This window comes from Camellia sinensis, chromosome 6, assembly GCF_055761805.1.
Source record: "Camellia sinensis isolate YWXY chromosome 6, ASM5576180v1, whole genome shotgun sequence".
In the NCBI taxonomy this organism is placed as follows: Eukaryota; Viridiplantae; Streptophyta; class Magnoliopsida; order Ericales; family Theaceae; genus Camellia; species Camellia sinensis.
In genome coordinates this window covers 192,681,187-192,695,273 of record NC_138966.1, presented here as the reverse complement: position 1 = coordinate 192,695,273, position 14,087 = coordinate 192,681,187, and the positions used below count along the sequence as shown (strand labels likewise).

The 14,087-nt window shown below is 38.4% G+C and overlaps 1 protein-coding gene across 1 annotated transcript; it reads right to left on the bottom strand.

The window, feature by feature from the left end:
• Positions 1–10,414: 10,414 nt before the first annotated feature.
• LOC114306086 (CASP-like protein 1E2) lies at positions 10,415–13,820 on the bottom strand. The gene is made up of 2 exons (XM_028251254.2): positions 13,513–13,820; positions 10,415–11,022 (listed from the first exon to the last, which is right to left on the bottom strand). The coding sequence occupies exons 1-2, from the start codon at positions 13,731–13,733 to the stop codon at positions 10,680–10,682; spliced, it is 564 nt and encodes a 187-aa protein (XP_028107055.1). The 5' UTR covers positions 13,734–13,820; the 3' UTR covers positions 10,415–10,679.
• Positions 13,821–14,087: the final 267 nt, after the last annotated feature.

The following is a 14,087-nucleotide window of genomic DNA, read 5'->3' as shown; positions in this document are numbered from 1 at the left end:
AAACACTGTGTTCCTAGGCGCACCAATGCACATGCAATGCAAAGAGACACATAAATGAGATCAAAACAAGATATCACGAGTTCGAGTTAAGCTCTCTAAATCCCCAACAGAGTCGCCAGAAACTGTAACACGTCCGCGAGGGGCCCCGCTACAGTTCGGACTCGATTTGTGTCACGGTTCTTAATCTTGAACCAAAGAGTCCAAATCTAGCAAATCGTTTTGAGAAAACAGATTTTAGGAAATAAATGCCAAACATGGACTGCTTTGCCAGATACAGAGTCGCCACCTAAATATTTTTTATGGGGGAATTTAGGAAACCCTAACTCGGTGCCGAAGGCCATATGTCCGTTATCACCGGAGCTGTCTCGGCTCGGGAGCTTGGGTACGATCGGGGAAGGTCAGCTATGAGCACCCCCTTTCGCCCGGTCCGAAAATCGGCCTCTACTAACCATGATATCCGATTTTGAAAACGTTATGTGTTCTTAAACCAATTATTAGCCTAGCATTACTATGTTATGCGCGCAGCAAACAAGTATAGACTAGATTGCCTAATTTGGAAATAAGCATTGCATATCCGTTTGTCTTAAAAAAAAGTACTTTGGAATTTGCTACTGGCAAGTAGGCTAAAAGACGGATTTCAACGAGTTTTTCCAACTTAAACAATCCAACCTTCACCCACAGGCATTCAAACAATTTATACACATAAGCATCTAGCCACATGGTAAGCATGCTGTCATGATAGCATTCACACGCATACGATATGCTAAAGCATAAATACTTACATCGTACTCCGTGCTAAAAACAGGAACATGTTAGCAATCAATGTATGATCCAAGTCCATGTTAAGTGCCTAATGCATCGCATACAAAATGTTACTAGAACAGGCTCGGCTGACCTAAGCATGGCATGTGAAATGCAATCAATTTGATGCACGTATTCAATTTGAAATTGAAGTACAAATGCAGTTAGCATGATGCGCCGAGCCCGGTGCATGCAAAGCAAATGTATGAATGCACGCATGCATTGCATGAGGTATGCTGATTTAAACGTGCCCTAATACTAACCATCAAAGCAGGTAAATAAAAGGGAAGAAAGAAGTGGGGATTAAAAGACATACACTCCACTCACACACGCTTATTACAGATTTGCCCTCGCCCGGAGGGACCAAATAAATAATACAAATTAACTAACTACGCAAGATAATTAAATATTACAAATTACCTAATCAGCTAACAAACTAACTAAGCTAGGAAAAGCAGTAAACCGCCTCGGGAGGAGAGCCAGATACAGCGCGTGCTCGGGTCCTGCTCGGAAATGCACGGCCATGCATAGTCTGCCTCTGTTTTCCCTGCTCTGCCTTTCTGAAGACTACCAAAGTCTCAAGGATGCCTCTCTGGATACTAGGAATCACCACCGGCTGAGTAGAATTACCACCGGCAGTGGTATGTGGTCGCCGGCACAAAATGAATCCATCGGCTGGTGATTTACTGCCGGCCGGCAATTTATACTGCCGATCGGCAAAAAATGCCTGCAGAACCTGCAACTCACAGCAGCAGAGGACAGAACTTGCATGGCAATACAATTCAAGCAATGTATGCACCAATCATGTCCCCTATCATGTTTGTGACTCAAAAGGACATGTGTCTCGATTCTCGGACCGCCAATCACGCATTTCCATGCATGACGGCTCAAAGAATCAAATGTGCAACTTTCATGTCAAATGAAATGCAAACCAAACAAACAAACCAAGGCCCAATTCCTATCACCAAGTGTCACGACCCAAACCCGGCCCTATGGGTTTAGCACCGTAACCGGCCAGTAATCCGAGATTACCGAAGGCCTGCTTAACAGTAATACAGTAAAACAGAGCACAGGGCCTGGCGGAAGCCAAAACAGTAATTAAACAATGTCCATTGAGCTGTGACAGTCTGTATGCCAAAAAGATTTTTCATGCATTCATACATATACAAACAGTACAGTCTATACAAAATTTACAGTCACACAGTACAGGGACCTAATCCCTTGATAACAGTACAGTTAGCAACTGACAGTCTATACAGTAATCCAAACAGTATGGAGACAGACAGGGGAAACGAACAAAACACCCCAAAGCCATAGCATGGCAACTCGGAACCTCGCAGTGAGGCACAAAGGCTGGCTTGACAAAACTGGAGTCTAACCCACGCTCCTAGCTCCGATCTGGTGGTTGAGCACCTACATATATATATAAACAGTGAGCTAAAGCCCAGTGAATAACATAATGCGTAAAGATGTTTAGAATGAATGTCCTTACGGTAATGAAAACAGTTCAATTCAATCAGTATTTCAGTTGTTCAGTACAGTAAACAGTCATATGTGGTACATCCATTAGCATAACAGTAACAGTAGGTCTTAAAAGACCGAACAGTAATGATGGCCATCAGTCAGTAAACAGTAGTGGCTCCACGAGGGAACCGACAGAGATCTCTGTAACAGTAACAGTAACAGTAAACAGTAGGTACTAAGGATGCCACAGTACAGTTCAGAAATAAAGGACATACATTCATTCAGTAATACCAGTTCAGTAAACAGTTCAGTTCAGTATTCAAAAGATATCAGTTGAACATATCTTTACACAATTGTTACTCACAGAGTTTGGGCTACGGTATGCTAGAGCGTGTCTCCCCAGTCGCCAACCCTACACAGTTCACAGGTTGAACACACTAAGCTACACAGTTGGGAAATATCACAACTTAATCCCTAATGCCTCGGTGTGTTCTACATCTATATCCTCAACAAGATGCCTTAAACTAGGCCTAAGAATGCCTAGAACGGGATGAGGATGCAAAGATGCACATTTAAAAGCATTTTCAGAAAAACAGAGTCCCGCTCGAGCGCATGTTTCCCCGCTTGAGCGGACATGCAACAAAGGTACACGCTCGAGCGTAAACTTTTCCGCTCGAGCGTACTGTAAAAGTACTGGATGGGTGAAATCTCCGCTCAACGCCCGCTCGAGCTTGAGACATGACTCCGCTCGAGCGCCCAATCCTCCGCTCGAGCGGACTGCAAAACAATGCAGAGAGATGCTGGTTGCTCGGATTCCACGCTCGAGCGTAACTTTCCCCGCTCGAGCGGAAGTGCGAAATCTGGAAAACCCATATTGCACCTCCAAGCTCAAACTCAAGTTTAAATGCATCAAAGCCGATCCTCTTGGGCTCATTTTCTGGAAAACATTTATAAACACATAAAATAACGTGGCTCAAAGCTCAATTTGAGAAATCAAAGCCCAAGGGTGTTTAATTCAAACCCAATTTCAAACCAATTTCAAATCATTTTCAAGAACAATATGAACATGCAACATGCATGATCTTAAATCATTTTCAAAGCTTTAATGCTATTTCAAAAGAGCTTAAACCTTCAAATACAAGATTAACTCATGGGGTACCACAAAATTATGAACATGCATGCACCATTATACCATGAATTCAACTCAAAACTCATTAATTCAAACATGCATGCATGAAATGAGCTTCAATTCACCATTAATGACCCAAATCATGACTTAGCTCTACAATCTAACCTGGACCATGCAACAATCAACTCAAAACATGAACAAGAAGACAATAGAGCTACCTTTAGTCTTGTAGTTCAAGAAGGGAGCTCAAATATGCAATCTCCTCAACAATTTCTTCAATTTCCAAACAATTCACAAGCAAAATTGAGATGAAATCAACTCCTCAAGTCTCTCTCTCTCTAAGGTCGGCTAGAACAAGAAGGAATGGCTAATGAAATGTTCTTCAAGTGTGTACATAAGGCTCAAGTGTGTGTATTGAGTGGGCCACTAAGGGTGGCAATTTGGTAAATAAGCCTAACTCTTTAATTAGCTTATTTAATCTAATTTAATCATACCTAATCACTTTTTCAATGAATGTACCATAAAAGTACATTAATTATGAGGATCATAAGACACTAACCAATTTCCGGTTAGGCCGCCGATATGGCCTTCAATTAATACTTTAAACATAAAACACGAACAGATCAAACAAACAGTCAACAGATAAAATGCAATTAGCTAACATATACTCAATCAGTTCGGTTCCCAATTTCAGTCAGTCAGTTCTGTACTTTAATCAGTTCAATTATCAGTCATAATCAATTCAGTTTAACGATAATCGATGGTTATCGGTAATCAATCAGTCATAAGTCGGTAAACAGTATGAGGGTTGTTACACCAAGTCAAGGAATAAGGCATGCATGCAAGATGCAATGCAACCTAGGCATGCGAGCTAAGGATGCAACATGGCATGGCAAGACACTTATGCAAGCATACAAGCAAACATGAGGCAATGCAAATTGATGGAAAGGTGGACTTATACATGATTTAGGCAACTCTAAATAGGCCTAAAACAGTGGCCAAAGTGCTACAAAATGAGGGCTAGACACATACACACATGCATATGTTAAAGGAGCCAACACTTAGGCACAAATGGAACAACACTCAAACACATTTGAAAGAAGGTAATCATGGACATATGGCATGCAAGGTAAGCATTGAAAATCATGTTAAAACATGGTGCCAAACCAAGTAACAAGTCAAGCTAAACATGCAACAAATGGCCCAAGTGCTTGAAGCAAATCAAAGGGGCTTGAACCATGACCAAGCCAACTAAGCCTAACAAGGCTAAGAGGACTTAAAATAGGTTCAAGGCAGACCTAGACCATGCAAAGGGGACCCTCTAGATGGCATCTAAGTGGCTCAAATTCAAAGGCATGTACAATGACCAAAACATGGAACATGCTACACAAGCTTTCAAAGCATTAAGGAGACATCCAAGGCAAACATATAGGCATGCAAAGGGGACTGAAATGACATGGTGGATAGTTCCAAACCACTAAATCAATGCAAGAATGTCATGCTATACATTCATACACTTAAAGCCAACAAGCCGGAATGCAAAGGAGCTATACTAAGCATGCCAAATCCGACCCAAACAACCTAGGACAGACCTTAAACATGACAAAATGAGCACAAAACCTTCACAAGGCTAAGCCTAAAACATGCTAGAACAAAGGCTAACAACCTAAGGCATATTAAGGCAATAACATGGCATTACATGGTAGGTATGCTAAGCATGCATGGTGTACCAAAACCAACACACAACAAGGTTATATCATGGCATAATAAGCATGGAAAATAGCCAAGACATGATCAATACACACTCTAACATGATGCTCTCTCAAGAAGCCAAAAAGGGTCCCTTTCAAGGACAACAAGGAGAGGGGGTGGCCCTCCCCTTTTGGAGACTTCAAGGCACCATCTCCACCACTGAAATCCCTCAAGATTTCAGTGGTGAAGAGGCCCAAACACCAAAGTCTCGAAACTTGCACAAAATAGCACAAAATGGGGCCTTTCAAGGCCTAAGAGGGATCAAACACCTCCAAACCACAAAACACTCTAAAAAAACAATTTAGAGGGCCTAAAAATAGAACTTTTTTGTATTATACACTAAGCTCAAAAACGATTTTAAGACAGGTAGAAAAGCAATGCAAAAATGGGGAATAAAAGGGAAGTTTCTCACCCTTGTAGACCACCTTCACAAATGATGCTCCAACAGCCCCTTTTAGGTTGAAAACAACTCCAAAACTTCAAAACCAACCTCTTAGAACCTCAGTAGCTAAGTGAAGGTGAAACACTATGTGTTTGTGTGCAATAGTAAGACGCAAACACACTTACGCACACACAAGAGGGAGATATAGAGATAGAAAGTGTATGGATTCTAACCCTAGAACTCAAAACCCTAAAAATGGCTGTCTAAAAATATCTAAGGTGTCTCAAGTGTCTAACCCTCAAGCCAAGAGAGAAGGCTCTCTCTTATAAAGCCTTTTGTCTTGTAAAGCTTACAAGACAAGCTTCTAAAGAGAGAGATCCCTCCATACACGTGTATGGAGGGGAGCCAAAAGCAAGACAGCTGTGATAAAATATCTGCAAAAGCAGATGCACAGTAGTCGGCCGGCCAAAGATGCCATTTTGGCAAAAGGGAGTGCCGACCGGCAAAATAGATTGCCAATGGAAACAAAAACCAGCCGGTGGCCTCTGGCCATGGCCGGTGGTGTGTGGGGATGCCTCACAAGGCATTCCCTGCCCCTCCAAGGCAAAACACACGTGTTTGGTGCTAAACCAGACACTAAACAGTCGAGTTCGGAGATCTTGAGGCAAGGCGCGCGTAGCCGAGACCTCCGGGAACTCCAAACGAACACAAACATGGATGATCACCGAGTGTTCAAACGGTGACGTCCAAGTCTTGAGGACGGTCAAAAATGGGGTGTCTACACCGTCGTAGACATAATTCCATACGACAACTACTCTTAAATGGAGTTGTCTCTCTAGACTATGTCAAGTCTAAAGACAACATTGTGGATCCGCTAACCAAAGGGTTAACTCGAGAGTTTGTAAAAAAGTCGTCAAAAGGAATGGGGTTAAGGCCTTTAGTAAAGGTTACCGGAACGGAAAACCCAACCTAGTTGACTGGAGATCCCAAGATCTAGGTTCAAAAGGACAAACTAACTTCGTGTAACGGGTGAGTCACTGAAGAGGTAAATTGTAACAACCCTCATACTGTTTACCAATTAATGACTGATTAATTACCGATAACCATCGATTACCGTTAAACTGAATTGATTATGACTGATAAGTGGACTGATTAAAAGTACTGAACTAACTAACCGAAATTGAAACTGAATTAAACGAATACATCTGTTTGAATTGCATGTTATCTGTTGACTGTTTGTTTGATCTGTTCATGTTTTATGTTTAAACTGCTAATTGAAGGCCTTATCGGCGACCGAATCCAGAATTGATTAAAGTTTTATGATCGTTATAATTAATGTGATTTTATAGTAAAGTTATCTGAAAAATGATTAGGTATGATTAAATTAGATTAAAATGAGTTAATTGCAATAGTTGCCTTATTTACCTTATTGCCATTGTTAGTGGGCCTTTATTATACCATGTTAGAGCCTTTGTATGCTTGAAACAAACATTTTGCTCAGCTCATTTCTTGCTTTTGCCGACTAGAGAGAGAGAGATAAGGGAGAGAGTTAGATTTCACCTCATTTGGCTTGGTTTTGCTTGGAAATTGAAGAAATTGAAGTATAGATTTCATAATTGAGCTTCCTTGCCTATAATTCTAGACTTGGGTAAGAGAATTTAACCTTCTAGTAATGTATTTGAACTTGTTCATGCTTAGTTCTTGAGCCTCTAGTGATTTGAGCCTTGAATTGGTCCATGTATGTTGAATTGGAGCCTAGTTCATGCATGCATGCCTTTATTTTGAAGTTTTGAAGTTGTCTTTCATAAATTGTACATGCATGCTCATATTTTTACAAGAGACCATGAACTCATCATGTTTTTGAAAGATTTGGCTCCTTAGAGCATCAAATTAAAGCTTTGAATTGATTTGAATTCATGCATGTTTGCATATTCTTCATGTTCATGAAAATGGTTTGAAATTGGGTTTGAATTAAACACCCTTGGGCCTTGATTTCTCAAAATTGAGCTTTGAACCATGTTATTCTATGTGTTTCTAAATGTTTTCCAGAAAATGGGCCCAAGAGGACTAGTTTTAATGCTTTTGAACTTGAGTTTGAGCTTGGAGGTGCAATCTGGGATTTCCAGATTTTGCACTCCCGCTCGAGCTGGGGAATTGGCGCTCGAGCGTGAAATCCGAGCATCCAGCATCTCTCTACACTGTTTTACAGTCCGCTCGAGCGGAGTACTGGGCGCTCGAGCGGAGTCATGTCTCAAGCTCGAGCGGGCGTCGAGCGGAGATTTCACCCATCCAGTACTTTTACAGTACGCTCGAGCGGGAAAGTTTACGCTCGAGCGTGTACCTTTGTTGCATGTCCGCTCGAGCGGGGAAACCTGCGTTTGAGCGGGACTCTGTTTTGCTGAAACTGCTTTTCGAGTACATCTTTGCATCCTCATCCCATTCTAGGCATTCTTAGACCTAGTTTAAGGCATCTTGTTGAGGATATAGATGTAGAACACACCAAGGCAAATTAGGGATTAAATTATGTTATCTCCTAACTGTGTAGCTTAGTGTGTTCAACCTGTTAACTGTGTAGGGTTGGCGACTGGGGAGACACGCTCTAGCATACTGTAGCCCGAACTCTGTGAGTAACGATTGTGTAAAGATATGTTCACAAATGATTATCTTCTGAACAACTGAACTGTACTGTTTTCTGAACTGATTTACTGTTAACTGAATGAATGTATGTCCTATATTCTGAACTGTATTGTGGCATCCTTAGCACCTACTGTTACTGTTACAGAGATCTCTGTCGGTTCCCTTGTTGGAACCACCACTGTTTACTGACTGATGGCCATCATTACTGTTCGGTCTTCTAGACCTACTATTTACTGTTATGTTAACGGATGTACCACATATGACTGTTTACTGTACTGATCAACTGAATGACTGATTGAAATGAACTGTTTTCATACTGTAAGGACATTCATTCTTAACCTCTTTACGCTTTATGTTATTCACTGGGCTTTAGCTCACCGCTCATATATATATGTAGGTGTTCAGGCACCGGACCGCGGCTAGGAGCGTCAGGGTTACTCCAGTTTTGTCAAGCCAGCCTATGTGCCTCACTGCGAGGTTCCGAGCCTAACTGTTAAGGCTTAGGGGTGTTTTAGATTTTCCCCTTCTGTACTGTCTTACTGTTCTGTATAGACTGAATGTTTATCGTACTGTTATGCAGGGATTAAGTCCCTAGTCTGAATGATTGTAAATATTGTGCATACTGTTCTATACCGTTTATGTATGAATGTATGAAAAATCTTTTTGGCATACAGACTGTCACAGCTCATTGGGCATTGTTTCTTTACTGCATTGGCTTCCGCCAGGCCCTGTACTCTGTTTTACTGTACTACTGTTCTGCAGGCCTTCGGTAATCTCGGATTACTGGCCGGTTACGGTGCTAAACCCATAGGGCCGGGTTTGGGTCGTGACATAAATCCTCTTGCTTATTCCTTTATACAGTGATGCCCTGTTGGGGTGGAAGGTTAAGCTAATACTTTTAATGACCTTAGTGATGTGGTATAATGAAATACCGTATCTAGGTCACCTATGTGAGTGCGAAGTGGGGCCGCTTCTTTAAGAATTGCCAAGGCCGAATTCTTTAAAAACACTCACAGAACCAGGCTAGTGTTCCAGGGCCATACCGGACACACCAGTGAGAACAAGAATAGTGGTTGGACTAACTCCTGTGTGAGGTCTATTGTCTCGGTTTACATAAACAGCAGAACAGTTCAAGACATCACGTTCACTGGTCATCCAGTAAATCCGATAGGCTTTCACTACGAAAGGTTCAAGGCCAATAGCTACCTCTTCTGATGCAGGGTTAGTCTGTGTGCTCTCTCTCTTTCCGAGTCTTTGTTGATAAACGTTGAGCGTTTGCTGTATTCGGTCAATTTTTATTCATGTGGGGGATTGTTGGAGAAAAATGGTTGAATGAGAAATTACCTCATAAATGTGTATATAACTCACACATTTAAGGCTCATCAGTTTTACAAAATTGATTAGGCAGTTTTGCTAGCATTAGTTGCCAGCTTTGATGGCTAGAGGCTCCTCCCCTCTCCTCCATGGTGTATAAAAGAACGCCATATTCTTTAAAATGATATATAGAATTTTTCTTTGGCATCCATACCCTGTCAGTCTACTTCTCTTATAATTTTCTTCTTGAGAGAGAGTGCTGCCATTGTCAGTTCGCTAAGCTAATCAGAAGGTGCTTCTGTTGTAGCTGGTAAAAACCGTTGTATCCTGGGAAGTAGACGCCGGCGTACCTCCAGCACCCAACGGTGAGGCGGCGAATCTATTTTAAGAAGACTGTGGTATCACATAGGCTTCGGTTTGCTTCCTTTAACCATTTTATATTTTATCTATATTTTATTCAGCATGTTATTTTTCCTGGGATTGAAGGTTTGTTTTGTTCATCTCATAATTTTACGATATGCAATGTGAAATTATGTAATGTGAGTAGTTTTTCCCAACATTTTGTACTGACTGAATAAGACTAAACTGTACAGTTATGGTGAAGGGATTTGGTCCCTAACCTGGATGTTTGTGTATATGTTGTAAATATGTTTTGGTAATGAATGTACATATGTTCAGGAAAGTCTTTTTGCATACAAAATGTCACAGTTCATTGGACATCTTTATTTACTGTTTTGGCTTCCGCCAGCCCCTGTACTCTGTATTATTGTCTCTACTGTTAAGCAGACTTTTGGTAATCACGAATTACTGGCCGGTTGCGATGCTTTAACCCATAAGGGCTGGTTTCGATCGTGACACGGCCTCGTACCAAAAACCAGAGAAATTTACCACATTATGGAGTTCCATATTATTTGACACTAAAGGTGAAAAAAAAAAAAAAAAAAATTATATGAAATTAATTAACCATGCGACAATGACATTTTAGTGCACACCAGCCTTATGTCACACCTTCACTCAACCTAGACACAAAGCAAAACAGCAAATATAGATAAAAAGGGCCTCCAACACTACACAACACAATACAACAATGACATTTTAGGACACTAGCTTTATGACATACCTTCACTCAACCTGGACACAAAGCAAAACAACAAATATAGAGAAAAGGGTCTCCAACACTATACAACGCAACCAACACTATTACTTATATTTCTTGTGGAGGTTCAAAGCAGCTAGTCCAACCAACAACATGTATGCCACTGAGCCTAGTATAGACACCACAAGTGCGGCGGAAAGCTGGTGGCAGAACTTTTCGACCACGTTGCATACCTTGTTCCACTGCACGTGCGAGTTGCCCTGGTAGCCGATGACCCCGACGGCACCGGCTGCTCCGATGCCGGAGAAGAGTAGAGCCACCATGAGTAGGTCAAGGACCATGATCATCATTGTCAAGCCTTTCTTTCCACTCTTGGTTGCTACCAATGTGAGGACCAATGAGAGTGCAGCATATGCACATGCTATGGCATTTGTCACCATAAAATACCTAACAAATCAACAACAAAAAAAAGATGTGAAATTTTACTGGACTTACTTAGCTACTTGCCAAACAGAGACTAAGATATCATATTAGTCAACGAAAAAAAAAAAAAAAATTGTTTTTTTGATCATGGTAGCAAATGTAGGCAGTAGAAGTGAGATAAGAACAAGGATTGTCCTCGTATATCATTTATTTTTGAATAATACTATATGTATCAATTAATATATTAATTAATATATTAATAGATGATGTGACATAATTTTAAAAATTTTAAATATTTATAATTTATATAATAGGTGAGTTAATAATAATAACATAACACTAATTGATATATTAATATATACATTAATTGATTCATACTGTTTATTTTTTTTCTACTCTTATCAGATCTGTATTTTAAAATTATTGACAGAAAATTAATAAATGAAGGGGGTTGCTCAAAGTCATTAATGTTGACGTGAAAGTATGGGCAAATTAAATAGCCCACACCATTTATATATGAGAAGATACACAAAGATCTTTTTCTTTCTTAAAAAAAAAAATTAATTAATTAATTAATTTTCAAACTTGAACGTGTATTATTTTTTATTTCAAACATTAAATTCGTATCCGTCTAGGGTGTGAAAGAAGTAAAATTAAAAAAAAAAAAAATTGGAATAGAAAAAAAATTATTTATGAAAATTTTTTTTGTCAAAAAAAAAAAATAAATAAATAAAATGTCAGTCTTGCAACCAAGGGTAGTGTCATATAGACAAAGTATTAATTTAACACCAAAAGAATCTTTTTTCTCTCCCTTTTTAACACATATATATATAGAGGTAATATCATATATATAATTTTATTTGTTGCCAATTTTACAGTAAAGACATGAGGACCCATGTTAATAAATGTGAGTTAAACCACTCATTTGTGTGTATAAATAAAATAAAAAAATACAATTATTTGTAGTATTCTCCATTAATGTGTAAAAAGAAAAGAAAAAAATCATAAATAAAAAAAAAAATTAAAAATTAATACAAACCTACCGATGTGTACAAATAACAACCCCGTTAGGCACATTAATGTTTTGTTTGAAGTTTGAATTTTTGAAAGTTAAATAAAAAAGCAAAAAAATTGTACTTTATTTCTCTCTTTCCATGTATATGTTAAAAAGAAGTGCATTCATCAAACCTCAAATCTTAGCACTAATATCGGGAAATTTAAGAACATATTGATCAAATAAATATAAAAAAAAAAATTGATACAACCCTTGATCAAATAAATAAGCTCACTCTGAATTCATGTAGTTTATGTGATAGGATATTGATTATCAAATGATGGGTCTTAAAAAAAAAAAAAACAGAAGAAGAAGAAAGAAACTCATAGTGCATGACATGAAAATTTTCACGGGTATTGAGGACTGCAATAAGTTTCCACCACCACATAATAAATTGGATTTTGTTAATGTGTGATTTTAGACTACATTTATTGAATTTTGTTAAGAAATTTAAAATAATTAAATATTATGTATGAAATTGCACTTTTTAAGAAGATCTTAAAAAATTAAGTACTTGTAATCGTAGCTTTGTTTTAACAAAATAAAATTAACTCTATTAGTCAGAATTCCTGCATTCTAGAGTTTGATATCTTTCCTCCCTGGGCTATGGAGCAAGGATCCTCTCCTTCAATCATCTTCTTGGCTCCCGTAGGCCATGTGACCCATTTTTTAGTCCAATTTCGATAATTTAAACTGTTCACATTTTAAAATTTGTCATGTGTATCATATCTGTAAAAAAGCAAGTCTATCGGATATCCAAAAATCACGTGAACTAAAAGTTTTATTGAATAATAAAACTGTTTATCAATTTTTTTTTAATTAATAATTTTTAGTTATTCTTATATCCGATCAATTTAATTTTATATAAATATAATATATATGACAAATTCTAAAATATAAACGGTTTGAATTATCAAAATTGAATCTAAAAATGGGTTCAATAACCCACCAAGTAGGGACACATTTTAAAATTTGTCATGTGTATCATATCTGTAAAAAAGCAAGTCTATCGGATATCAAAAATCACGTGAACTAAAAGTTTTATTGAATAATAAAACTGTTTATCAATTTTTTTTTAATTAATAATTTTTAGTTATTCTTATATCCGATCAATTTAATTTTATATAAATATAATATATATGACAAATTCTAAAATATAAACGGTTTGAATTATCAAAATTGAATCTAAAAATAGGTTCAATAACCCACCAAGTAGGGAGCAAGGAGAGGATCCAAGGCTTGCTCTGGGCTATGGCCTCAGATATGTGCCAAAACAAAGATTATATCGTCATTTTGACACAGAAAAAACTTTTAAATACACATCTAAGAAAGAAAGGAATAGTGTTTGCAAAGCAAGTAATTTAAAAAGCCAAAGAGGAACTTTGCGTGTGTGTGCGTGCGTGTGTGTGTGTGTGTGTGAGAGAGAGAGAGAGAGAAAGAAAGAAAGAGAGAGGACTCACACAAAGGCAGACATGTCATGCCACAGAGCAGTAACAGGAACATTCAAGGGTGGGAGAGTAGAGACCACAGTGATAGGAACAACCTTAGTCTGCTTATCTAACCCGACCATTATTGCAGCCACCAGAGTGAGTGCTAATGCCAAAACCCTCAATCCCAAGTCTGAACCCCTCACTGTTGTTTTGTTCACCACCTTCATTGTCCCTCCATTGCTGCTCTCCATCACCACCACCACCACCACCCACAAAAAAGAAAAGCTACAAAGAAAATGAACTTCTAGACTGAGAAAGACGAGGATGAGGGAGGAACTTATGTATCTGTATGCATATATATACAAATAATGACAGAACCAGGAAATTAAGATAGTGACGCACTTATTAATTGTAATTTTTTATTCAAAATAAAAATTATGATTTACATTAAGATAATAATAATTTTATGAGATAAATTTAAGTATAAGAAATTAAAAATTATTACTAATAGGAATAAATCAAAATTTTATAATAGTGTGTAATTGTTCGGTGCGAGATGATGATGTAAGTTTGTAATTTTAGCATAAAAATTTATTGATCAAAAT